At 38.5% G+C, this 26,498-nt stretch overlaps 2 protein-coding genes across 2 annotated transcripts; one reads left to right on the top strand and one right to left on the bottom strand.

The window, feature by feature from the left end:
* The first annotated feature begins 6,283 nt into the window (after positions 1-6,283).
* slc1a5 (solute carrier family 1 member 5) lies at positions 6,284-18,355 on the top strand. The gene is made up of 8 exons (XM_028045450.1): positions 6,284-6,977; positions 11,397-11,439; positions 11,549-11,596; positions 11,706-11,872; positions 12,830-13,063; positions 13,196-13,390; positions 13,531-13,665; positions 15,292-18,355. The coding sequence occupies exons 1-8, from the start codon at positions 6,436-6,438 to the stop codon at positions 15,518-15,520; spliced, it is 1,593 nt and encodes a 530-aa protein (XP_027901251.1). The 5' UTR covers positions 6,284-6,435; the 3' UTR covers positions 15,521-18,355.
* A 3,305-nt stretch (positions 18,356-21,660) lies between these two features.
* fkrp (fukutin related protein) lies at positions 21,661-25,051 on the bottom strand. The gene is made up of 2 exons (XM_027999720.1): positions 24,670-25,051; positions 21,661-23,870 (listed from the first exon to the last, which is right to left on the bottom strand). The coding sequence occupies exon 2, from the start codon at positions 23,763-23,765 to the stop codon at positions 22,176-22,178; it is 1,590 nt and encodes a 529-aa protein (XP_027855521.1). The 5' UTR covers positions 23,766-23,870; positions 24,670-25,051; the 3' UTR covers positions 21,661-22,175.
* Positions 25,052-26,498: the final 1,447 nt, after the last annotated feature.

Below are 26,498 nucleotides of genomic sequence, written 5' to 3'. Positions count from 1 at the left end.
GACCTTGATGTTTACTCATTGAAGCTCTTTAACAAAATGTCTGAAACCTTCACAGGAAATATATTCTATATTTGGGTTAAAATGCACTCGGATGAGTCTGTTCACGAATTAAGTGAACGTTGAAGTAAATAAATTGCACTGGATTTTGTTTACAGCTATCAGAGTATCAGGGTTAAATACACTTTGTCACACATTGCAGATTTTTCTTTGTGAAAAGCTTAAAAATCATTTAACATCCTGATATCAACGTGCTACTGTGATGGTTAAACACAGAGTTCCAACAAAATATGTTAAAGCTTGTCTTAATGTGGCATAAAAAAGAGGGAAAAGGTTCAGGGGCTATCAAAACTTTGGAAATTTCTAAAATAATGTATGGAACTGTTGAAAAAAAATTAGTATTCATGAGAAATAAATACAAAATTAACTGATAATTCTTAATATAAAGACCTACTGACCTGTTCGTAGGATGGGAGAGAAAGAACTATAACCTAAATCGTATACCTATTATGAGATTATATATAAAAATGCAATTTAGTTTGCAAAACCATGGATGAAGTGTTGAATGTCATCCAAGTTTCTTGACCATGAAGCAACACCATAAGCTAGGCTGGATTTAAGTGTAAGCGTATGGTCAAAAATAATTACATATTTGATCTCTGAGCATTTAGTAAAAACTGAGCTGTTTTTACAAGAAAGCTTACAGTAGCCTGACCAAGTGGCTTAGGGACTATGGCACATACCCCAAGGACATAAATGCTCTTAGCAGCTTAGTGTTGTTTATTGCCATTGTTACTAAACGAGAAATAAATCAGCAGTCCACTAGTAACTGTTATGAAACGGCTCTAGTAGTCTGAGTTATTAATCATCGACAGGCTGCAACAGACACACGGGATGGTTGCACGTAAAAGCATGAGAGTGTGGCGACAAAGTGTAAATGTGTCAATAAGTACGGAAAGTCTTTCATGAGCATGTAATGATCCCAGAGATCAACTGGGTTTACTGGCCTTGAGATCACATCCGGGGCCGACTGAGAAAGAGGTAAAACATAACACATACATGTGCATTAGTTTGGATATTTGCATGCTGGTCTTGAAGCTTTGGTAGAAAATCCTGATAAAAATGTCATTATTTTATATCAGGAAACGTGTCATCATGAGAAGGTTGTAATGTTAAAACTACATACAGTACATGGATGCATGCCCAAGCCAAGTCTAAAATAACTATAATAAAATCAATAAATGTTCGGCTAGAGTTTACAACTCGGAAATAGGTTTATCAACCAGAATTTCTGCTTCTGTCATGCTTTTATCTCCCCGCCCTGCAATACTACTCATTTACATAACTGTTAATCCCCGTTTTAATAAATGACACAAATAAATCCAAAGTTAAAAAGTTGTTCAGTTCTCCCCGATTAATTAGTATATGACTAGCTGGAAGTGGGGAAGTTCTAAACATGAGCGCCAACACACGTTTAAAGCAGAAACATTTCCACTGTGACGAGTAGGCTGGTTAAGAGACCAAGACCACAGCATGACACAGCATTATTCCCAACTCTGGTTCACGTAACAGGGCTGTGACGTGACCTGAATTGATGCTATCATTCACATGTATAAACAAGGCAGACACAAACTACTTTGATTTATTACATTACTCATGAGAATGTGTGCACAAAAGCCATTCAGCTTATTTCTCCACACTCCTAATGGCTCTCTGCTGCACTCTCACCATGACTCAGCAATCTCCTACATCCAACAAACGCAGTTTTTTTTTTTTTTTTTTAAACAATGGTTTTTGTAACAGTTTTGTGTTTCCAGAATGAGTTTGCAAAACCCACTCCCCCAAAAAAACATGCATCCTTCAGCATCTGTTGCTGGTAAAATGAAAGCCTTTTTGTAAACGACCTCACTCCCCAAAACTTAGAACTGGTTGTGCTGAACTGACCCTTCATGAATAAGAGATACATTTTCTAGTTGCTAAAGCAGTAAAGCAGCCATCGATCATAAGGTTACCGCCACTATGTTTGAGTTTAGGTATGTTGTTTTTCTGAAATACTTTGTTAGTTCCATGCCAGATTTAACAATGGATATATTATTCAGATGACCAGAGTTTTTTCGGCATCAAAATTAAGTTGATCATGTAAAGTATTTCAACAAAATGAATCTGTGAGAGAGGAAATATATTTTTTTCATAACGCCGTATCTACATTTTAATGACCAGTCGTCCTTTCTTTCACCTGTCCTGTAGAGAGACGGTTTAGATATTTAACTTCCTGTTTATTTAGTTTTACTCCAGATCTATTCGCTGCATTATCAAGCAGTAATTTCAACATTTGGGCTATAAATTCCTCACTGTAGATCAGAGGAGGTGACTCCTAATGATTAATAGTTAGTTTTGAACAATATCTTGAAGAATGCTGATGTTTACGACAGACCAGCCATAAATTTACATGTCAGGGGCACAATGAAATTACTTTGTAATTACCTTGTACTGATAGATTAGAAATTACCTTATTAATTATAAGTTTTTTTCTTTTGCAATATGGCTTAATAGTTCATTTAGTTGTTATCAAAATATATTCTAATCCAAGTTTATATTTACTTAATTGTAATAATTTGGAGCACATAACAACCAAACAAAACACACACACACACACATTTATGTGTGTGTCTTTCAATGCATAGTAAGAGTCTCAGCTCTACACCAATCCTAAACATAGAACCAGAGCTCTATTTGTGTATCAGAATGGCCTAGTCAAAGTGCAAACTTAAACCCAATTGAGAATTTGTGGCAAGCCTTGAAAAGTGATATGAGATGCTCTTAATCCACTTTAGCTACTTTGAAAAAAAACTTTGATAAAAACCTTTAGCTGTGCAAAGTTTGAATAGACACATCTCAAAGACTTTAAGTTGTTTTTGTAGGGAATTCATCCTCAAACGTTCATCTAAAAAAGAAATTAAATTGAATTAAATTGAAAAATAAACTGAAAAGATTTTTTTGTTCTAAGAATAATTTGCCGTATGTAAATGTGAAATTTTGCCAAATTTAGGTAAATTACATTACTTTTTGCGTGCTATTATGTGTAGATAAGAAAACATCTAAAGTGGTAAGAAGATATCATCATGGAAGATGCATAGGAGAAAATATGTAGGTCAGCCTTCAAACCCCTCACCTTGCACACACACACCGCTTGTTTTTATAGATGGGGCTCTACTTTAGAAAAACTCCACGCTGGCCTGTTCCTGTGGATTCAGCCGTTAAGGTTGTCCTTTCTCATAGGGTAGCGCTCTGTTTCATGAACTCTCAGTGATTCCTTGCAATCATTCACACAGGCAGCGGGAACAAAAGAACCAGCTTGATATAACAGACGGGCTGCTGTGAGGACAGCTCCCTACCAGCCTGGGTTCGGGTCCTGTGGGCTTTCTTTGGTGTTAAAGGTGCTTTTCCCACCAATTTCTACCAGTGGGACCCGTTGAAAAAACAAAAAAAAGAAAAACATTTGGCTTGTTGTTTGAGTGTAAGGTAACTCCAGAGAGTCTTGGATCAGAATGCACGCACATTTTTCAGATATCGGACTGTAGGCCTCTGTATCCCAGACAATGAGAGCCCGTCTCAAGTTACAGTTTAAAAGACATCCTGCCAAAGATTGCATGGCGGCAGCCAGGAAGCCTTCTTCTCAGGGAAACTTGATCCCTTACACCAGTCTTTCCTTCTCACTCGTTCATTTTTTGCTTTTCACTTTCATTCAGACCTTTTTAATCACATATGTTAGAGGCTTATCACAGCTATCTTCAAATAAGAAACAGCGCAGTTGGAGAGCGGACATCTTTGACCCCACCCCTTGCAGATGTTAGGTTACTGTTATCGCTGTCTGACTTTTCACGATGTTTGATGTTTCAAGTGCAAAACAAATTCAATGCCCATTTGTCTGTTTGACACTCAGGAGGAGAGCAAATAAACACCCAAAGGAGGGAGGCCGCATCAAAGTCCAGTGGCAGCATATAGCTGTGGAGAAATGCTCCGCCTCTCTTCGGTTAATGCGCCCTAGTTTAACTACCACTCTAATAAAACGGAGTAATCTGGGACGGGATTAGTCCATGTGGCTTCAATTTGAATGCAACACACCTTAAAAGCATTCAGGATTACATTTAACTGACTGTATCATTTGGATAGAAGTCAGAATTTCTTTTGAATATTTTGAAAGTTGCATTACCTTGTCATAATGTACTTATCTGAGTTAAATCTTTTCTGCATCAAACTGTTGAAATACTGAAGACAAATTTTGCTCCATTTGAAATTGTTTCAAATATAATTCTGAAAAGTGAGGAGTACATTTGTATTCAACCCCTTCTAATCTGACACTCTAAATAAAATTTAGGGCAACCGGTTGCTTTCTGAATTCAGCCACCTGTTAACCAGATCATACAACCTGATCCCAAGCTTTAAATATCTCATAGAGCCCTGTTTTTTTCCCCATCATTCAAAAAAGTGGAGCATGAAAACCTACTAAGAGAGAACTAAACCGATCAGCCAAAAACAACATAATTCAGAGAAGCAACCAAGAGGCCCCTGGTCACTCTGGGGGAGCTGCAAAAGGAGTCTTTCAAAGGGATATTTGGCACTGGGCGAATCTAGCCTAAAGGAATAGTGATAGGAGGAAAGCTGTTGTTGAAAGAAAATCATGCCATCTTAGAATGTCATAAAATGGCCCAGTCAAAGTCCAGACCTAAATTCAACTGAGAATCTGTGGCAAAACTTGAATAATGATGTTAAGAGATGCTCTCAATCCAGCCTGACTCAGATTAGACTTTTTTTCCAAGAAAAATTGCATGCAACTTTCAGTTTCCCGATGCTGGTAGAGCAAAGCCTAAAACGCCAGCAGGTTCAGGTGACAGTTATTCAAAGATGTTGACTCTAAGTGGATAAATACAAATGCACAATGGAGATCTTTTGTTTTGTTTTGCGAAAAAACAAGATGAAGAATATCTCATTTTTCTTCGATCGTCTTCACAATCATTTCCACTGTATGTTGGCTTCGCAAATGAATACAAGGTTTGTAGTTGTAGAGGAACAAAGTAAGAAAAGATTGAAGTCGTGTGAATAGTTCTGCAAGCCAATGTATGCAACACTGAACTTATGTGAAATGTTTGATGTGGTTTGGTTTCTATCTGTAGGGTTCATCATAACTCGTATTTACCCACTATAACGTTGAGCGTAACTTTAGGAAAGTGATGCCAGTTGTGCTCCTGGATAAGTCGTTGATTAATTCTTCAAATAAATTTGGTTGGCTATTCCTGGGAAGGTCCACTTTATTCACTGTGGATTACTGGAGTGCAAAACATTAGAGTTTGTGTCTTGCATTTACTTCAAGGTTCTACAAGACGTAGGGCCAGGTTGGCTCAGATAACAGCTTTATCTTAATTAATAATAATAATAATAATAAAGAAAATAATAACTTAAACACAGCTTTTTGTAGTTACTTAGATTATCGTTGGCATTCAAATTTGCTTGAGGATCTGAAACATTTAAATTAGGAAAATGCTGTTAATTGTTTTCTTAATGTCTATGGTTTCACTGAGATATGTTATGGATGTATGCTGCTTCATTCTGTTGCATCCTATAATAAAATAAAATATACATATTCTCATTCGTTGTGAAACTGCAAGCACAGTTGTTATATTTGCATAAGGAAATTGTCTTGTAGCATGATGCAACAGATGTTACAGGTTTCATCTGATCAAACATGAGCTAAATATGTTTTTGTCTTTAAATATTTTTAGTTATTTGCTTTTAGTTTCTACTGCCAAAAAGAAAAAAAATGTGAATGTGGTATAATATTTAATTCCAACCAAGAAAGCTTCTTTATGAATCTACTATATAAGGATATTTAAATGGTCATACACTAAATGGAAGGCTGTTTCTCAAAGTTTGTTTATGTCTCCAGGCGGCCACTGTAGTAATTCACTTTCGCGGCAAGTTTTCAAACATTAAAATAAAATTCTTAAAGTGAACAACGAACACTAATGTATGGAAGCCCGTTTTCGCCACTTTGTAAAAAAAAAAAAAAAAAAAAATATTATCTCATTATAATGAGATTTTTTTTTTTTTCCATCCATTAGTATGGAAACGGGCTTCCATACTAATGGCACACAGGCCAAAAGTTTTCTTTTTCTTTTTTTATGACTGCAATGGGGGCAGTCGACAAGCGTTTCCTCTCGGAACACAACCCGCCCAGTTTTACGTAAAAGGGGCGGAGGCGGAGGTTTACAACGCGGGTTAAACTTGTGGCCACATCTGCTGCTCCGCGTCAGAACAACCCGGAGAGAAGGAAGTGGACCGCGCCGACGCTCTGAAAGACTCCCGCCGCATTTAGACTCACGATAAAAACGAAGTGTTCTTCTTAAGGTTTAGTTTTGAGTTAAGGTAACTTTGAGCAACATGGCAGAGAAGGTGGATCTGGAGGAAGTGAAGGCATCCAACGGCGAGGCGCACCGCGATGGGCCGCTTGCCAACGGGTTTACCGGGCAGCGGAAGGGCAGCCCGGAACCGATGTCCAAGCGCTTAAAGAGGATCGTCATGGCGAATCTGCTGGTGATCCTGACCGTGGCCGGGGTCATCGTGGGGGTCTTCATTGGGCTCGGTGTGCGCACCGTGTCGCCGACCCTAACCCAGCAGATCTACATCGGCTTCCCCGGCGAGATCCTCATCCGGCTGCTGAAGATGATCATCATCCCCCTGGTGGTGTGCAGCCTGGTGTCCGGAGCGGCGAGCATCGACCCCAAAGCTCTGGGGAAACTGGGTGGCTGGGCCATGCTGTTCTTCTTGGTCACCACCTTGATAGCCTCGTCCATCGGAGTGGTGATGGCTTTCATTATCAAGCCGGGAAATGTGGAAATGAACACCACCGCAAACGCTAAAGACATGAGCGACGATATCCCGGCGAACAAAGAGGTTATAGACTCCTTCTTAGACCTGATCAGGTGAGTCTGAACGTCGTTCATATTAACCCGCAACATACATTTATTTCCGTTGCCGTGGTGTTACTACAGCCATATTACGCACGAGGCTAGGGTTCACCTGGTGGAGAGCTCGCGCTCTTCTTGTAACAACATCAAGCAGTTGCATCAGCTTCTTGTCTCCTCGCGCGTGTTAAACCCCCCACGGCACGAGACGCGCTTCTTTGCCGCTCTTTACACGCGCGCATTAACTCCACTGTTTACAACCAAGTCAAATGATGAAATAAATCTCCTAATCATTGACGTCAACTATATATCTTAAAAGTAATTAACAGAGTCGATGTACTGCTTGACTTTTTTTTTTTAATAATGTCCCTTTTTGAATGACCTTTTCCCGAATCCTTATAAATTGGACCTAACTGGACATGATTTACACATCGTGACCTCTCTTAAGGTCACGAGTATGTAAGTCTGTCCTCTTGAGGTTATTTTCAGAAATTAGCCTAAATGCTAACCCAGGTACGGGGTTGTACCTGAATGCACCATGAGGTTCTTGGCCTCACACTTTAAAGAAGTATAACAACATCACTGTTGCCCTCAAACACACCAGAGTATTACTGACTTTTTTAAATTTTTAACAAGTGGTGATGGCTTGTTGTACATTTTTTCACATTACATGTGTCATGGTTTTTCTTTAGTAAGGTCAGACCTCTTCCTGTTACCAGAAAAAAAAAAAATCAAAATAAGTGGTACCATAGTTTCCTTCCTTTGTTCCAGTGAAGTCAGAGGGTTTCCGTTCACAGAAAGCAGAGTACCGCATCGAACCAGACTGCAGCTGGCTGATGTCTGGTTGGATTATATTTAGACTCAAGTTGTACATCTACACACAGCGAAATCTGCTCTGGTGTGTCCTAATTCAGGAATCTGGCTGCCTGAACCGGTTTTTCCTCCCTGCTAGCGTTACGTTTTTATGCATGTGTCATATTTATGGGACGTTTGTTTCTCCACCTTACTTTTGAGTACATGGAAGCAGCTGTGCTAGAGTAGAATAACAATTAAGTGGGATCTTAGTATCTTTTGACAAATTCTCAGTTTATTTGTTCTGCAGACAGGGAAAAAAACAAGAGCTAAACATGATTTTCAAGAGTTTATTTCACATTAAATGTAACTTTTTTTTTTATATCCTCAAAGCAACCGTAATGCCAGAAACCAACCTATGTTTCACAAGAGTCCTTGGAGTTTGCTTTTCCTGGAAGAGACTAAATTTTTACCTAAACAAAAAAAAAACAGCAGAAACAACTTGATTACTCATTCCCGTCCAGAAGTGTGCTCACATTCAGTGCAGCTGTTGCATAACGTTATTTTCAAGGCAGCTTTAAGTAATTATGGATGTATTTTCCACATCTCCTGCTCCTCCTCCCTCCTCCTACAGTGCCACCTAGTCACAAATATCCACTTCCTGGAAAAGCAGCTCTTATTTTTAAGAAAACTGCACGGTGCAACAGGGCAGAAAGTATTTAGTCATTAGCATGATCCCATCACTTTGCATGCAAATACGCCTCTGATTGGCCAAAGTCTCTCTTTTGTCCCACAAGCAGATTATTCCGGTGTTGATCAAAGGATACAGAAAAATAAAAACCATGCAGGGGTAGGAGGCTGTCCCTCGATGCACACATGATTAAAGCCATAGCAATGCTTGGAGCATTTTTCACAAAGAGTTTCAAGTAACCTGACTGTCATTAAAAGATTAAAATTGTTGCCTCCCAATATTTATCAAGGCAGGTTGCAAAACCTGCTCCGTGACTGGCAACACAATCACCTAATTTTAAGGACGCAGAACCTCATATTTAAGTTCATGGGAGTAAAGTAAGCACACCCTCCTTCTTTTGTAGGGTTTGAAATACCAGGACATAATTAGAAAATCTGTCAGTGTTTTATTAGAATGCATTTTTCATAAAGAATGTGGACAAGACAACAGGCCTGAGGCGATAGAACAGGAGGGGTTACCGAGAAACTAGCAGCAATTACAACAACAATTAAAAATGACATCTTCAGTAGAGTAAGTTAAAGCATAAGAATAACCAAAAAAAAACCGCAGAGAAACGGTAATTGAGATGCATTCGTTTACTAAAAATAGACATGTCATGGGTGTCAACAGACCTCAAGAGGACTAAAAAAAATAGAAAAAACAGTTTGTACCTCAGTTTTACTGAGGTGGCTGAGTTCAGCATTTGACTACAGCAATCATTTGTTTCCAGCCTGACAAGACGTTTATCTCATGTTCGGCACATGCCGTCACCACGCACATGTGTGCTTCCACACTATCCTAATCACATAGCTGGTCTCTCATTAGAAGGAGCCCCCCACCCCCCTCTCTCCGTCTTATTCTCTGTGTTTTGGTGGCTTCACAGCCGGGTGGATCTGAGCTGTTTGAGAAACAGCAGCCCGGCTCACAGATCCAGGTCGGGTTTAATGTTTAATGTCGCCGTTTGGTTGGGGATAAGTTACTGTATCTTTAAAAGTGGCCACGCTGCTAGCCGGGTCAGACGGACCCAGTTTACAACAGGTTTGCAGGCACTCCTTTGCATCCGTGTTGACATTTCTTATCTCCTGCTTTTTCCTTTCACACATAAACCAAATGTCTACTTGTACAGTCAATGGTCAGGTGTGATGTCACCTGTTAGATTTACATGCAGTCAAAGATGTTTATCGAGAGCAGCACAAACATGTGAAAGTAAATTTTCCTAGAAGACCACGCAGCTGTTTACGATATACCCCAGTTAGGGTAGCTAACTTGGCAGATTTTTCATCTTCATACAAAAATAAAAACTAAGATCATTTTTGTTTATCATATGTTCATGGATCACCAATATTAACAGTTGTTAGGTTTAAAGCCAAACATTTATTCTTCCTTGTTGCCCTGCCGTGGATCGGGGGAGGCAACAAAACTCCAAGTCGACATCAGACGTTAAAGGACATTCCTTTGTAGCAGCATTTGATGGAATGCTTTGTGTGTCCCAGTCAGCGTTGGCATGACAAGGACACCTTTGTGTTTTATCTCACAATTTACATAGCAATGTCATATTGTGACTCGTAGAAGATCTTACACTCTCAGAATTTGATGCACTCTTCTAACACTGACGCGATCGGCTGAGGATGATTCACTGGAAAGCTGGTATTCATGAAGGAGTTTCACATCAACATGTGGGACAAAGTCACCTCCAAAATAGGGAAGAGGGACCAGACTGCTTAGGTGTGATCTTTGGTGTAAACTACTGAATGTTCCAAGTTACAGTGGACGGTGCCATGAAGGCATTTCGTCTTCTGCAGTCATGATGACCCCATCTAAATACATTAGATTACAATAGGAAAGTTACTTTATTTCAAAAATGTAATTAAAATAATAAATTAATCTCAAAGTGCTTTAATTCAGGTGTTTGTTGCTACGGGTTTAAACTTGTAAAAGGCCTCAGGAAATATTAATATTACATGACCAATAAAAAAGGCTTTTAATCCAGAAATCTTTAGTTATGGCCGAAACAATCAACATTGCTAATGCTAAACTACTTCCATATAAAGGCAGGTGAGACCCAAAAGTATACTTTGCTAAAGACTGAGTGCTGTATCCAAGGACATTAATGGAAAGTTGAGTGGAAGGAAAAAGATTGTCGGCAAAAGGTGAAATCCATTTTTCAGGATGTGACCATGCTGGTCATCTATAAGAGCCGATTGAAGAAAGATGCTCCAATTCCAATATCTGACGGAATAATAGGAGCGTCTGTAATAAATATGGATCTATATTATTGCTTGTATCGCTGATAATCTTTTTTCCCTCCTCCATTTTCAAATATCCAGTAAACGTAAGAATGGTACATTAAGAGGTCCAAAGCTTGTATTCTTGGAAGCCTTTTTCAGCCTTTGTTTTCAGTTGCATGCCGCCTCATCACATGATGTTTGAGCCTGATGTTTCCAATGATTGGCTGACAAGAAGGAGCTTGTGAAGTTAATCCCTATTGCTCCAAATCCACTGCAGACGGCTGAGAGCAGGGGTATCGAGTGCACAAGGCTTTACGAGTTCTTGAGGGGGGATATAATTTGCAGTTGGACTTAATGTATGTAAAAGCTTTTTGTGCTTGTTAGTGCAGACATGGCATTAAATAATAGGAGCACAAAGGAGGGGGAAAAGAGGTTTAATAGTTTAGTTCTTTGTGGCAGCTGAAGAAAAGGCTACAACCCAAGGTTCTCTGGGATGTAGTGCTGCAAAACTACATAAACTGCTCAAATTAGGCTCAAGGATTTAGCTATAATACACTGATCCGTCTTACAGATGTTGTAAGACATGGGCTTAAACATTTCTGCTCCACTGTTTTATTAACTTTGGTTTTTTTCCCTCATGTATGTGGGAAGTGAAATAATATGCGTTGTTTTCATTTCTGTTCACAGAAACATCTTCCCCTCCAACCTGGTGTCTGCCGCCTTTCAGTCGGTGAGCATTAGACCTTAAATCTGTGATTTTATTTTCTAGATATTAACCTTACATAACAAAAACTGCTTTTGTACTTCTTAATAATTTTTTAAAAATTCTTCCCCACTAGTATGGAACCTCCTATAAGATGATAAACGCGTCCGGAATCCCAGAGAAGGTGAGGGATTTATTTGGTTATCAACAAAACTCCACAAATAATCATTTTAAAATGTTTTGCTTCCTCTTATATATATTTTTTTTCTAAACAAATCCGCGCTTCTTTTCAGGTTCCCGTTGGAACAGATCAAGACGGGATGAACATCCTTGGATTGGTGGTGTTCGCCATTGTTTTCGGTGTGGCTCTGAGGAAGCTGGGCGAAGAAGGAGAGATCCTCATCAAGTTCTTCAACTCCTTCAACGAGGCCACCATGGTGCTGGTGTCCTGGATCATGTGGTAAGAAAACGCCCTTGTTTTTGTTTGGTCGTTTTGGGGGTTTGCAAAAGTGAGGAGGACGCAGAAAAGTTGCAACAAATTTCAAATTTGAACAACCTACTAATAAGTAGGACAGTAGAAGCTTTCAGAAACGCAGCATTCTTTCCCCCAAAAGTTCTGCTACATGTTTGTCTTAACTACTCAATAATTACATTTTAAATGATTAATTTTAGATCATTAGGAAGCTTATGTTTTTATAATCTCTGCTGCTACTGGTGGCACTTGAATTTTTAGGGGAAGTGTTTTAATTTTTTACAGTGCAAATATTAGATTAGTAGTTCAGACAAACTTACTGATTCCAGAAATTCTGTTGAAATAATAAATAATACACAGAGTTATCCATTTCATGAATACATTGTTGTTACAATGAATAAAGGTTTTTAGGCACTGGTCAAGTGAAAAATTCTTCTAAATAATAATTCAGAATTTTAAAATTGATTTAGATTTCTATGTAAATTGTAAATTCATTGCCCAGCTTAACAACTTTATCCAAATCATAACCATCCTCTACGTCTGACGTCTGCGGTAAACGGTCCCAAGAGTTTAGGAATTATAAATTGTGCAACACTAATAATTTTGCTTTGTTCTCAACATCTTTTTCCTCCACTGAAAAAAAATAATGTACTCAACTTAAAGCTTTTATCTTTCTAAAATGTCCTAAAATCAAGTAGTAGCATCATTTTGAAATAGTACTGAAATGAAAGATTTTATTTCTAGGCTCTTTAGACATCTTTATCAGGGATGTTAACACATCTAGAGGGTGTTACTAGTTTGAGACCTTTCAGAAAATGTTTTTCTCAAACGGAGCATTGTAAGCCTTTTAAGTAGCCTTTATCAGCGAGGTACATTTCCTTTGTGCTGTGTTCCAGAAACCTGACCTGCAGTATTGTCCTGGCCTTTTCTCTTATCTGGCTGCAGGTACGCCCCTGTAGGTATCATGTTCCTCGTCGCCGGTAAGATTGTGGAGATGGACGACGTCGGCAAGCTGTTTGCCAGCCTGGGAAAATACATCGCCTGCTGCATGATTGGCCACGCCATTCACGGCCTGCTGGTGCTGCCCCTCATCTACTTCATTTTTACCAGGAAGAACCCCTACACCTTCCTGTGGGGCATCTTCACAGCCTTGGCCACGGCTTTTGGAACGAGCTCCAGGTATTTCACCTCAAACTCGCATCTGTTTGCTCAGTTGGGCTTGCTGAATATCCACAAACTGAGGCTCTCCTGTTGAGGCAGCCACACACCCACGCTCCTCCTCTGGTCTGAAACTCTGTTTCCTGTTTCCAGCTCTGCCACTCTGCCCCTCATGATGAAGTGCGTGGAGGAGAAAAACGGCGTGTCCAAGCACATAAGCCGCTTCATCCTGCCCATCGGCGCCACGGTCAACATGGACGGGGCCGCGCTCTTCCAGTGTGTGGCGGCGGTTTTCATCGCCCAGCTTAACAACACCAGTCTCAACTTTATCCAAGTCATAACCATCCTGTAAGTCTGACGTCTGCGGTGATGCGACTCCATTTAAGCGGATAGGTTTAAAACTATATGCGATAATGCATTTACAGCTCCTTCTTTGTGTGGAAAGTTTGGTAATTGAGTTTGGTGACTTTGTGCCTTGTGTTTGTCAGTGTGACGGCGACAGCGTCCAGTGTTGGAGCTGCAGGTATACCTGCAGGCGGTGTGCTGACCCTAGCTATAATCCTGGAGGCAATTGGACTGCCCACCAGTGACATCTCTCTCATCCTGGCTGTTGACTGGCTTGTGTGAGTAGAAAACAACCATCATATTTCATTACACTGCAACCATAAACTTTAATTAATTTAATCTTATACAGAGCAACACAAAGCAGGACATAAAAACACAAGAGTGAAGACAGCAAAGTTACAATAAATAAGTCACTTATGAAATAATTTATAAAAACTAAAAATGATTAAAAAAAATAACTAAAAATTATTTATAAAAACTGGAATTAAATGGAGAAGAAATTATAAATGCGCCTCAAATAAATATCCATCCATCCATCCATTTTCCGTTCACCCTTGTCCCTAATGGGGTCGGGAGGGTTGCAGGTGCCTATCTCCAGCCACATTCCGGGCGAGAGGCGGGGTACACCCTGGACAGGTCGCCAGTCTGTCGCAGGGCAACACAGAGACATACAGGACAAACAACCATTCACACACACACTCACACCTAGGGAGAATTTAGAGAAACCAATTGATGACTGTCAGAGTCATGTTTTTGGACTGTGGGAGGAAGCCGGAGTACCCGGAGAGAACCCACGCATGCACAGGGAGAACATGCAAACTCCATGCAGAAAGACCCCGGCCGGGAATCGAACCCAGGACCTTCTTGCTGCAAGGCAACAGTGCTACCAGCTGCGCCACTGTGCAGCCCTCAAATAAATATCTCATTTTAAAAAAAAAATCACATAACTTTTTTTATAATTTAATAAAGTGTTTCATATTCCTGTGCTGAGTCACATCATGGATTAAATTAAGCTGTCAACTATTCATCAACCTCAGTGGGTGTTATTTTGAGAGCTACTGTAGAGATCCTGACATTTGATTGGCTGCTTCAAAGAGCAAGTCAAGACAACTTCCAAGTTTGCTAGGATCCTGGGGCCAATATTTTCACTACTAGTGTGGCAATAACTTCAATAAATTGCTGTAATTTATTTACTACAAATTATGGGAGAGCAACTCTAGCCTCTACATGTCTTGTTTGGTCTGAAATATTGCTAATAGGTTCACAGGAGAGCTCACTGTGGTGCTGTGTGGAGAAAGCGGCAACAGACTTCAAACTGGATCAACGTTAGCCCCGCCCACTAGCTAACATCAGCTAGCAATCTCTTGTGAACTTGTTAGAGACATTTCAGATCCAACTAGAGATACAGGGGCTAAAGTTGCTCACCCAGAGTTTATGTAAATAAATTGCAACAAGTTAATTCTGCTATTAAAGTTATTTCTGCACTTTTAATGGAAGACATTGACCTCAGAGTGAGCAAAGTTGGGGGAAAAGTTGTCTTGACCTGCTGCTTTAAGCAACCAATCAGACACCAGGGTCTCAATAGAAGCTGCCCTAGTTGTCCCGCCCACTGAGTTTGATGGGTACAGTTGATGTTTAAAGTTGAAATTTAAATTAATTTATAAAGTGTTCAAGCACAGGATCAATAAGTAATTTTGTTAAATCATGAAATACGTCTAGTTTGTAAATGAAATTGAATTGAGGCATATGTAATTAATTCTATACATGGGGGCTGCAGCAAACATTTGGAAAATCAAAAATTTGGCTTTCTGGTTGGCATGTAATTCAAGGCTTGTATCGCTTCAATACGTAATCTACATCATAACATTAAATCTCTCTTCTTATCCCGTTTTGTCCCTATTTAGTGACCGCACCTGCACTGTGCTGAATGTGGAGGGCGATGCCTTCGGAGCGGGGCTCCTGCAGCACTTTGTGGACAAAACATCCAAACACGAAGGAGTGGAGGAGCTCACCGAGGTCAGGATGGACAGAGATGCGTCCGCCGCCATGCCTGAGCACTCGCCGCTCATTGATAAACGAGGCTTGGAGGGCGCAAAAGGAGACCTTTCTTCCGAGAAAGAGTCGTCCATGTAACGCAGATTCTACTGCAAACCCGCCAAGAAACACAAAACTTAAGCTCCCCCTGTTAAGAAAAGAATCCAAGGAGAGAGGACGGACATGCACACTACAATGCAAAGCAACGCTCTCGGACCTCAAATACATTTCTGGACAGGGTGCAGCCAATATCTTATGGGATATATAGAAACCATGATACACTCAGTGGGTTATTTAATTTTTTAGGGGAGTATAAGACTGATTTATTATTATTTTTTTATTACTTCTCCCTTATGTTTATTTGATGTATGGTCTGCTCTGAAATCAGATTGGAAGGTTTCATAAGCCACTTAAACGAAAACAGACTATTTGCATCGAGGAGCGCAGCACATGACACATTTATTCATGCTGGACAAATGAATATGAATGTCTATTTCTAAAGCGTTCTCCTATCTCATGTGCGCCACTGTTCTTCTGACAGAAACTGTCTTTTTATACATATATTTAAAAAACAAAAAAATAGCGTCCATAGTTACCACATAGGCTTTTTTAGATTCAAACGTGTCAGGTTTTGTAATACCGCATGTGAAATTAAAGCAATAAGAATGATATATTTTTCCAAATGGGATCCAAATTAAAACAAAAAAAACAGACAAAAAAACCCCATACATATAGCCACTTTCATGCAGGTTTCTTCCAGTGGAGAGTTTAATAGATGTGCATCAATGCAGCGGTGCTCAAATGTTACAAACTGTGCAGTGGATAACAGTCCTATTCTTGTTTTTGTTTGTCATTGCATTGTTAAAATTAGAGTCTTTATGCCTTTTTGGTTTAGAATTGTGACCAATCATTTGTGACCAATCGTTTTATCGGCTAGTGTTCTTTTAGGTTTTTCAATTGAAGTAGACACTTTGAAGAGATAAACAATCTACAACATGCTGCTGTAATCTATAGTCATTGCCTTAAACAGGACGATTTCTGAGCTAAATGCTTTTGTACATGTAGAGGAAGCAGTTTTGCTCCATGCTGCTGTAGGTGAAGCACACACAGCTGCTCATAGTAGTAGAGGCTGTGCTTTATCATTTGCTATGACTATCTGAAACTGTTTTGGCTAACTTTGCAGGGACACATGGAAGTTTAATTGGAGGACTGATTGAAAGCAAAGTCCAGTCCAATTTTAAGTCATAATATTAGAAAATTATATTATATTATTACTTTTTTCCGATTTTTAGATCTGCAGAAGAACCAAAGGTACAATCTGTAACTATCTGCACTATATAGAGATTATTGGAACCATTCTTTTGTACTGTAATTGGTTCCTTTACATCTTTTATTTTAGTATCCCATCCTTTGCAGAGAGCACAATGATTCCTTCACCTTGGTGAGGGAGATCCAACTCCCCATGCTGCAAGGACGTAGTTCATCTATCCGCCTTACACCTGCATTAAAATGGCCAACATGATATTTGGAAAAAAATGTTTTATAGTTAGTTTTTTTTTTTCTTGTTGTTTGGAGGGTGTTTATTGAAGGCTTCTTTTTAATCTGTTATAATTGTGGTTTTTCATAACCAAATGTTCTCTTAATGTTTGTTTTCCCCATGCTTTTTGATGGGGGGGAGGAAGTAATATAGTTGTTATTGTATTCCAAAGGCTACAAGATGAAATATTAGCCTTGGTATTGTCCCAAAGGAAAATGAAGGAGCACAAGCGTTCTGACTCGTCTCTCTCTAGACGGACTTTACCTTCTTAAAAAGACAACAAAGCCTCTGGTTTGATGTTTGCCTTGTTCTTCAGGTACTGAAAGACCAAAAATCAAAGTCGGCTTAATGAAGGCTTAATGAACTCTTGAGGACGCATGATGACACCTTTTTATTATCCATACTAATTTTGTATTTTTCTCTTTTCACCTCCCCTGACTCCCCCACACGCTGCTGCTTCTGTGCAGGCTGCAGCTTTTTACGAGAGTATAAACAGAGTGATGACCCCAGTTTCTTGCATAATGTATGGTATGCATACTGTGTCCGCCATGTCCATTCTCAAGTTACCTTCGACTGCAGACACGTCTACGGTTTTAGTCTGGCAGCAGGACTGGATGGACTGGTTTCACCGTTAAGCTGAAGACATAATGAACTTTGCAAAAGGATGTCTTATTGGGACTTATTTATGTTTTGGATATTACAGCCACAAGAGGAAACACTTCTTCGTTGAAGCTCTAGGTCTCTATATGTCTTTCAATGTCCATTTGTAATAGTTTATATTTATTCTCAATCCAAATCTAAAGGATTTTTTTTTGCCGATGTGCTGTGATATAATAACAATAGATCTAATTTTGGTTTTTCTTTCTCCCAGATGGTTGGTAGTAGATTTGTCACATTTTGTTATGCTTGTTTCTGAAGTGCATGATGAGTGAGGCTGAATCGCATGAGTGACATGTACACTGAAAAAGTCCTTTTGGTTTAAAACAATTTTTGGTTTGATTGATAATTTATCCCATGTTTTTGATGTTTTAAGTGGGAATTATAGCAGCAGAATTACATTTTTTGTTTTTTTAAAAACAACAACTAATTTTGCCTTTGACGTATGAGTATACATAGCAGACCTGAAGTCTCATCATTTCTCCTGTGTTGTCCCATATGTTGTGGAAATCCGATGGAATGTTCTGCATTTTTCCAGTACAGCTGTTCTACTGATCCACGTTTGAGACTTCAATGCCGTTTTCTTTTTCTGTTCTAAACATCATGTGGAGGTTTTGTAAAATCATATTGTTTTTGTTGCAATGAAGTTCACTGTGATGAGACTATACTTAGAAAAAAAACTAATTTGTGCCGCCAGACTGTAGTCATTTGGTTAAAAACAGTAAACTGTTCTTTCTTAAGTCGCTTGTGTCTCTGAGCTGTTTTTTTTATTTAAGTTTCCTTGTTTTTTTATAACTGCTTAAAATTACCACTTGCACGTAAAATGAAGTTTACACAGACAGCACTCATATTGTGGGTGAATGCCATGTAGGGTTGTTTCTGACGGGATATGAGTCAGGAATCCCCAAAAATGTATACAAATGGGTAAAACTTTAACACAATTATTATTGAGACTTGCTTAGGAATGGATAAGAAACCTTGCAGAAAACTTGTGGAGGAGGACTAAAACCAGAGTCGGTGCCAGGAAATAAACCAACTCAATGAATTCTGCCATAACATAATGTTACAGTAATAACATTTATTTTGTTTTGTTTTTTAAGGAAATGTGTGTTTTGTGAGCTACAGTTTGTATGTGTAAGGATGCAGAAGTGAAACATAACATGTAAACTGCTGTCAATCTATGCATCTATTTGCAAATCTGATTCTGATGACGTCAGTGCCTCACCAGCTATGAACCTCACCGCACGTCACTGCCTGTGACAGAATATTTTCTGCAATATACATGAACTACACTGATTTTCAAGGGTTTTAGTGGCATTGGCTAAATATATTGGCTACAACTGTTGTTTTGTGAACATCTAAAAATCAAAAACATTAGCTTAAACATTAAGCTAATGGTAAATTAATCTACATTCTGTTGTTTTATCTTCCTCAAAAATCTAAATAAATAATTACTTTTCAGCATATTAGATTTAATTTGCTGAGAGCAAAGTCAGAAAGCATTTAATTGGCTTTGCCAAACCTATTTAAAATAAATAAAATAAAAAACATAATGGATGATACAGCATTTATTTAAATTGGGAAAAATTTTGATAAAGTCCTGTCAAAGTTGACTAAATACATGTAACATACATGCTGTGCTGTTTATCTGAGCCTCTACCTAATTATGTTTGTAATGACTGAATGATTCATCAGAATATAATGAAAAGCTTTGAGCGATCTTACATATGTGACAAGGAAACCATACCCACCTGAGTGGCTGTAAAGAGCAGAATCCTTCCTACAATGTAAACACATTTCTAGGAAGAATTTGCGTGAAAGATGGCACTCTCTGCATGGGGTCAAACTGTGATACTGTCAGCAGGCGGGTTTGTGATCATCTCTGCTCTCCTGTTAGTTCCCCTTTTTCCCTTAGCCTGTCACCTTTCACCTACCATCTAACTCCAACATATCAGTGATGTTTAATTACAGTTACACCTTTTACACCATTTCAAGTTCAATGTCAAAATCACATTTATATCACATTTATTTTCTTTAGCTTCTCTGATTTAGCATTCATTTATAATTTTATAACCATAACTTATTAATTATTCTTATTATAATCTTAATGTGAGTTATTACAGATGTTTTCTGAAAAGAAACCAAGAATAATCCATGATTCTAATTATTTGATACCAAAGTTAGTTACTTGTTTTTCTTGTAAGTGTTCTCACAAATGTAAGTGTAAATATTATTACAAGTAAACCAATATTAATATAAGTATTTTACTTTGAATCTTATCAAATTACTCAAAATGTTTAGATTTCATTTTTTAAAACTTTCATGCTTTAAAAAAAGGAGTAGTCTCAGCTATTTTTATAAATCTGCAGGCTGGAAACTTCCTCTTTTTCCAGGAAACCTGCTTTTCCTGTTTCATGAATCTCTCTGACTGACTATGATTTCTTATGATTAGATAGAAAAAAGTAGAATTAAAGCAAAGTTTGCATGAGACAAAAACAACACACACAACTAGATTTATTTTATTGACACTTAAGTCTAATGTTGGGCCTTGATGTCACTTGAGTGATTCATTTTAAAGATAACTTTATTTATTATTACTGTTAAACTTAAATCTCCAGCATGGGGAAGTGGGATGAGCTCGGATTTTCTTGACAACAGTCATAAGTTTTTCCCGTAAAGTCACATTCCTGTTTGAAGAGTCAGAAACAGCCTCCAACTACGGTGTCTCTTTCAAACGCGTTGCGCCATCTAGTGTTCATGAAGAAGCAGTGGAGGTTCTGTGTTAAAACATGAAAATGTAAACAAAAATATATATTTGCAGTTCATGAGTGAACCTGTATTACATGAAGGACTGGTGTTAGTTCTACAGAAATGTGTGAGTATGAAGTGGATAAACATGTTACTGCTGTGACTTCAAACTTGAAAGTGCTTTTTTTGAATAATCTTTTGAACTGATGTATTTCACAGTTGATTCCATTATATTTTATCCATCCATCCATCCATTTTCTAGTAAGGCTAAAGGTATCATTTATTTATTACAGCATACAAATTTTGCAGTGATGGAGAACTCAACTCACAAAATAAAAGCTTGCTCATCGCATCAGACCTGAAAGTCAAGATGCCCCATGATTTTACCGCAAATATTTATTTTACTCAAGACCTAAAACAACTAAAGATATGAGTTTGCAATAAACAGATTATTAAAAAAGTTTTTAAAAAACATAAAGGAATAAAACATAATGACAAAAACACATTTATATATAGTTATAGAGTATCTTGCAAAATTATTTGCACCCACAATCAAAATGAATAAATGCAATTGTGGCTGACACAAAGTGGTGCAAAGTGGGAGAAAATATAAATATTTAGATCAAAGTATGTAATATGTAATATTTAGATTGTAATATTTAGATTCAAGGAAGAAAATTCTCTAGTAAACAGTTAAGTTAATCTTTGCGTAAACAGCTTAAAAGTATCTACATTTTTAACATAGTAGTTTGAAATGCAGCTTTTTATATTCCACGTTCATTTTGTTCCTAACTGAAGATAGTCAAGCTTCAATCTTTTCATTTGAAACACAGTTACACAGTCAAAAACATTGCATGGAACATCAATAAAACACGAAAACAGAATGCAAAATTAAGCAAAACTGTTCACAAGAAATGTAAATTGACACAAACCCATTTCAATGGATAAGGAAATACAAAAAAAAGGCCAAAACAGGACAATATGGAGATGCACAATTATGTAAACTGTGGATGTTTATACTTTACAGATCATTTCTGCTTGACTTGTGCTAGCTTTGAGTCTATTTCAATCCAACTGTTCTTGATCCACTATGTGACACTAATAATTTTGAAACATCTGAGAACAGAGGCCCTTTGTTTCCTCATCTTTCATGGAGGTGTTTGGGTCTAAATTGCATCAACCTGCTCAAACAATCATTTACAGGATAAGGAAACCCAAAAAAGGGAGCAGTCGCTGCGAAATAACGCAACAAAATCTGAAAATCCAGGTGTGCAATAAAGGAAACACAAAGGGCCGATTGGGTGCAATAATTGATAGAAGCATTTAATTTCTTGTGCAATAGATACAAACTCTGGCTTTTTTTGTGTGAATTGTGAAGGAAGGAAAAGACAGACAGGGTACATTTATGGGATCCTGTTGGAAATAGTTACAATTTTAAACCTAAAACACGTTCAGAATTTTATATAATCCACCTGTAACATTTATACAGTACGATACATTCAGTCAACTAGAGAGCAAACCAGTTGTTGATTGTTTAGGGCTAAGGTCAGTGGACTAGTAGTCTTTTTAAAAGTGTTTCTCTTGAAAAAAGTACACCACTTTTAAACTTTTAATAATGTTTTTTAACATCAAGCTTTACATTTCAACACATACTAGAAAATTTTGAGCAGCTTTGACATGTTGGCAGCTAGTAAAACTGTAATCATTTTAGCAGTGCATACTCCTCGGGCATTTTTCAACAAAACATTTTTTGAGGTATTTTTTTTTCAGTAAATAAATACAGTGCAACACAAACAACTTGAGAGCACCTACTCATAATTTGCTTCTGTCCAGCCTTTTTTTCATAGGGTTGGGGTACTGAGGATTCTCAACCACCCCTTCTCCGAACTTAAGCTCCAGGAAAGCCCTTTGGTTGTTGGGGCTGTAGGCTGTGATGCCAGCAAAGGGCATGGGCACCAGCGGCTGCAGGAAGTGCTCTGGGAACTCCACGTCCTGTTTGTGCTCTGTCCACGTGTCTTTCGTCATGATGCCGTTGCGCGAGTAGAAAGGCCACAGATCCACGTGCAGGTGGTTGGCCTCGCTGTACTGCACTCTGTAAAAGTCTCCCTCCACTGCCCGCTCCCACACGTAGCCATTAGCATCCACTAGAGAGCCCGAGTCCAGGTTCTTCAGGTGGTCGCAGTTGGGCACGTCCTCCAGGTAGATACCCAGGTCCACATCGTAGTCCCAGGGTATGATGTCTTGATGGCGGACGGCACCAAGAAGAGAGCCTCCCTCCAGCCAGTAACGCACACCAGAGCTCTCCAGGATATTAATGACGTATTTGGTGGTTTCTCTTAGTGCTCTCAGACAACATGGAGGCGTCCAGCGGTCCAGATACAGGTAGTCCGGCGTGTCATCCTGCACGGTGCCAAAGCAGCGGGGAGTCTCTTTAGTGCAACCAAACCACTGTTCCTTTCCCTCAGGGAGAAGGAGGCGCTTCAGACCAAAGCTCCTCATGAGTTTCCCTGTTGCCTCCTTCAGTCGAGTGTCAGCCTTCCACTGATTGTGAGCAGAGCTGAAAAGTGGTCGGTGGTTTGCCGAGAAACAAGGGCTCTCCAGGAGTTTCACCTTCCAGCCCCTTAAGGTGGTCTGAACGAAAAGGGCAGGAAAGAGAGGGCGCCCCAGTGGTACGGACAAGTTGAAAAGGTCCTCAGTGCGAATCAAGACAACAGCGTCACCTTGTAAAGCCGTACACACACTCCCACTGCTTCCTGAAGCGGCCGGTGAGTAGGTGGCAGTCCACTCTTTGAGGTTGACCCGCAAGTGGAGGCACTGCGCCGCAGATCGTGTTAAAACAGGCACCGCTACCAGCCTCACGGGCCCCCCACCTTCACCTTCCAACTCTTTAATGAGTCTCTCAAAAACTCTTGGCTGCTCCAGCTCCACGCCATCAGGTACCAACAGGACAAACTCTGTCTGCAAGTGAAACTCTGGCCTGTGAGCTTGTGGTGGCTGGTCAGGGCTAGGAGAGAGCACCAGAAGACGGGCACCCTCTGGAAGTACAAGGGGAGGATACGGAAATGTGTCGGCCACAGCCAGAAAGGGAAGATCTGGACGTTGACGAAGGAAGGAGTTAGCCACATCCCCAACGTAATTCTCAAAGTTTTCAAACTCCCGAAGGAGAACAGACACACGTGGGCCTCGGCCATGGCCCTCCGCTGCTATTCCTGCATTCTCACCTCCAATGACCCCTAACGCTCCCCCCAGAAGGGAAGCCGGCCGGGAAGCTCTCCTCGAGCCTCTACCAAGCTCCTTCCTTTTCTCTATCATCTGCTGTTGGGCTCGAGATACGTAATAAAGTATGAGGAGGTTGAGGATGATGGCACCCGTTAACAGACCCTGGCACAAACTGATACGCATGGCAAATAATACTTTTTAGAGTTTCTTGGAGGAAGAATTCAAGTTTCAATGAAGGCATCCAGTGGCGGATTTTGGCTCTCCATGTGTTCGGCAGCTGGAGACAAACTAAAAGCATAAAAAGACAAAGAAATGCTATAATACTCTGTGTGTAGGCAAAAATGCATTAAATGTATCTTGAACATTTTTTATGATTTTAAAGTGAAACTAGAATAACCCAAACCCTGCTGTAAATTTGAAAGATAAAATAATCCCTAAAATTCTTGGTTGTACAAATATAACGTATTTTAGAAATCTAACTTCTTTAATTCCATAAATTAAGTGCTTCAAGTGACCTTCTTGATTTTCCACAATGGATCTTAGCTTTGGCTAAAAATTATAATGAACCAACTGATATTTTCAAATATAATTAAAATACAAATGCAGGCTTTTCATAGGAGTAGCTGGTTTAAAAGTACATAACAAAAACAGAAAAAAGTATCAATAATTTTTTATTAAATCTATTTTTCTTCACATTCGGTTAAAAAAAATCTTTCTTTTACATTGGTCCCACAAAAAAACACCGAGAAAACACATGCATCATCTTTTTGCTAAAGTTTTATGTTTTTTCTGAATTGTAAAACCTAAAATAGGAATAAAATATTTTTATAATGCTACAACTTTCTGCCAGTAAACATTTATCGAAATATAGTGTATTCTAGTGACAAAAAAGTCTTTATTCATAGAATATACCCAAATACTATGATTATTAAATCAAATCAAATCAAATGCTACCCAACTTCCCACCCCAAATCCACATCCACCTCGTCAATACAAGATTTTCTTTGGTAACACAGATAAATTGATTGACTAAATAATAAACGCACAACAAGAACAAGTTATTTAAAAATATTTCAGCAATACTCACCTTTATTTGAATATATATCATACTGCAAGACATTCTTTTGAGCAATCCAGGGAAACCCCAGCATGCATTCGTAATTCGAAACTCTAGTATTTACATTATTTTTTACCATAATATTAATATCTGTGGTGTATTTTTTTTTCAGTCAGCTTTGCTGAGCATTAGCTAAGCTGCCTCAACGGGAAGCAGCGAACAAAAACACAAGTCAGCGTTATTTACAACGGCGGAGGAAACTGGGCTCTTATTACTGAAAATAGAAACCTGCAACATTGCCCAGGCATTCATGTAATTAATGCTTTACAATCATCCATGCAAGGAACCTCACCAAACGACTTTAGCATTATGCTAGTACACATTTTGCCGTTGTTGCTCGGAGCAACCAAAGCGTTTCCTGTCATCGTCCTTCAGAATAAAAGTATCATATAATTACATTTTCTATCACTTTATTGGGCTATTTTTATTTAGTTAGTTTTTACATTTAAAAAAATTCCCCAAATTGTCCATCAGGAAGTACTTTTTTGTGGGTATTTTTATTTGAGATAAGTACTTTCTTAGCTTTCTAATTCAGTTTGTTGTGCATTTGTTGCTCGTTACATTGAGCATATATTTGATAAATAGGACATTGATTTCACTGCCAATGTCACAAATTGCTAAATTTTTAAAAAGCCAATTTAAGGAGAGGGATATGTCATCATTTTTGCTTTGTTTAACTTAGTTGAAGACTTTACAAGAGGCACTGTAGCAGAAGTATTCAGCTGACATTAGTAAACAAAATAATGGGTGTTGTGAGTGACTTTGAACAGATTTGGGCAAAGTCTCAGAAGAACTTATGGTTAATTTGAAAAGGGTTCAACTCTGTGTATTTGAGCCAGATAATTTATTACATCCAATGGAACAAGCTGGAGCAAAGACATCGCCTATTGTCTGAACTATGTCTGGGATATTTTTTTAGTTTTTGTTTTACCATTTTATTGGGTTCTATGCATATTTGGTACTTTTAAAACGAGCAAGAAGTTAAATGCTCAAATCACATTGAATATTTATGTGCCAGAGCAGAGACACTGCATGCAGTCTTAATTCAGACTACTCTGGTTGGTACCCACCCTTTTTTTTGACTGCTCAGTAAAGTTATTTTTTTCTTTTTAATGTTGATTGGAATGATTGTAATAATATAGGCTGTACTGCAAGTGCATCCGTGGTGGCATTTACTTGTAGAATTGGACACATCATAAGTCTGTGTGCCTTAATCAAATAATGTTCTACAACAAAATAGCAAAAACAAAAACTGACAATGGAAAACTATATCTTAAGTGGATGGAAGCAAGGTAATTAGCTTTGATAACTTTATAAAGAAATGCTGATGAGATAGCGTATTATAGAGGCAAGTCGGATTCTCTGTATTCTACTCAATGTGCTGTAAGCTCTCTAAGAATTAATTATATACATTACATTTTATATATGGGGTTGTAATCTGAGATATTTTATACTTGCGTATAAAAGAATCTGAACTAAAACAAATGGTAGTCTGTAATCTTTGTAATCTTTGCGAGATTACAAAGATTAATCTTACAGACAAAGATTCTGTAATCTTTGTCTGTAAGACAAAGATTACAGAATATAATATGCAATTAAAAGAAATTACACATAAGATTTGATAATTTCATTACAACTTATCTCCATATTTGTGAAAGTACTGAACTAAAATGAAAAAACCCCAAAACATTAATGGATGGATTGCAAATCCATCCATTAATGTATGGATTAATGTCTGATGTAGGAAGAGTTGAAATTGCAATGTGTACACAAAAAGGCACACATTTATCCATAACCAC

The sequence above is a fragment of the Xiphophorus couchianus genome, chromosome 18 (assembly GCF_001444195.1).
Source record: "Xiphophorus couchianus chromosome 18, X_couchianus-1.0, whole genome shotgun sequence".
Classification (NCBI taxonomy): domain Eukaryota; kingdom Metazoa; phylum Chordata; class Actinopteri; order Cyprinodontiformes; family Poeciliidae; genus Xiphophorus; species Xiphophorus couchianus.
Note: the sequence above shows the minus strand (reverse complement) of the source record. Positions and strands in the feature narration are given on the sequence as shown.

Bases quoted from the DNA above. Each gene is read 5' to 3' on its own strand.
- slc1a5 (XM_028045450.1), top strand. From the start codon at position 6,436: ATGGCAGAGAAGGTGGATCTGGAGGAAGTGAAGGCATCCAACGGCGAG. The intron at 11,873-12,829 runs GTAAGAAAACGC...ATCTGGCTGCAG, and splicing joins CTGGTGTCCTGGATCATGTG to GTACGCCCCTGTAGGTATCA. The intron at 13,391-13,530 runs GTAAGTCTGACG...TGTGTTTGTCAG, and splicing joins ATCCAAGTCATAACCATCCT to TGTGACGGCGACAGCGTCCA.
- fkrp (XM_027999720.1), bottom strand. From the start codon at position 23,765: ATGCGTATCAGTTTGTGCCAGGGTCTGTTAACGGGTGCCATCATCCTC.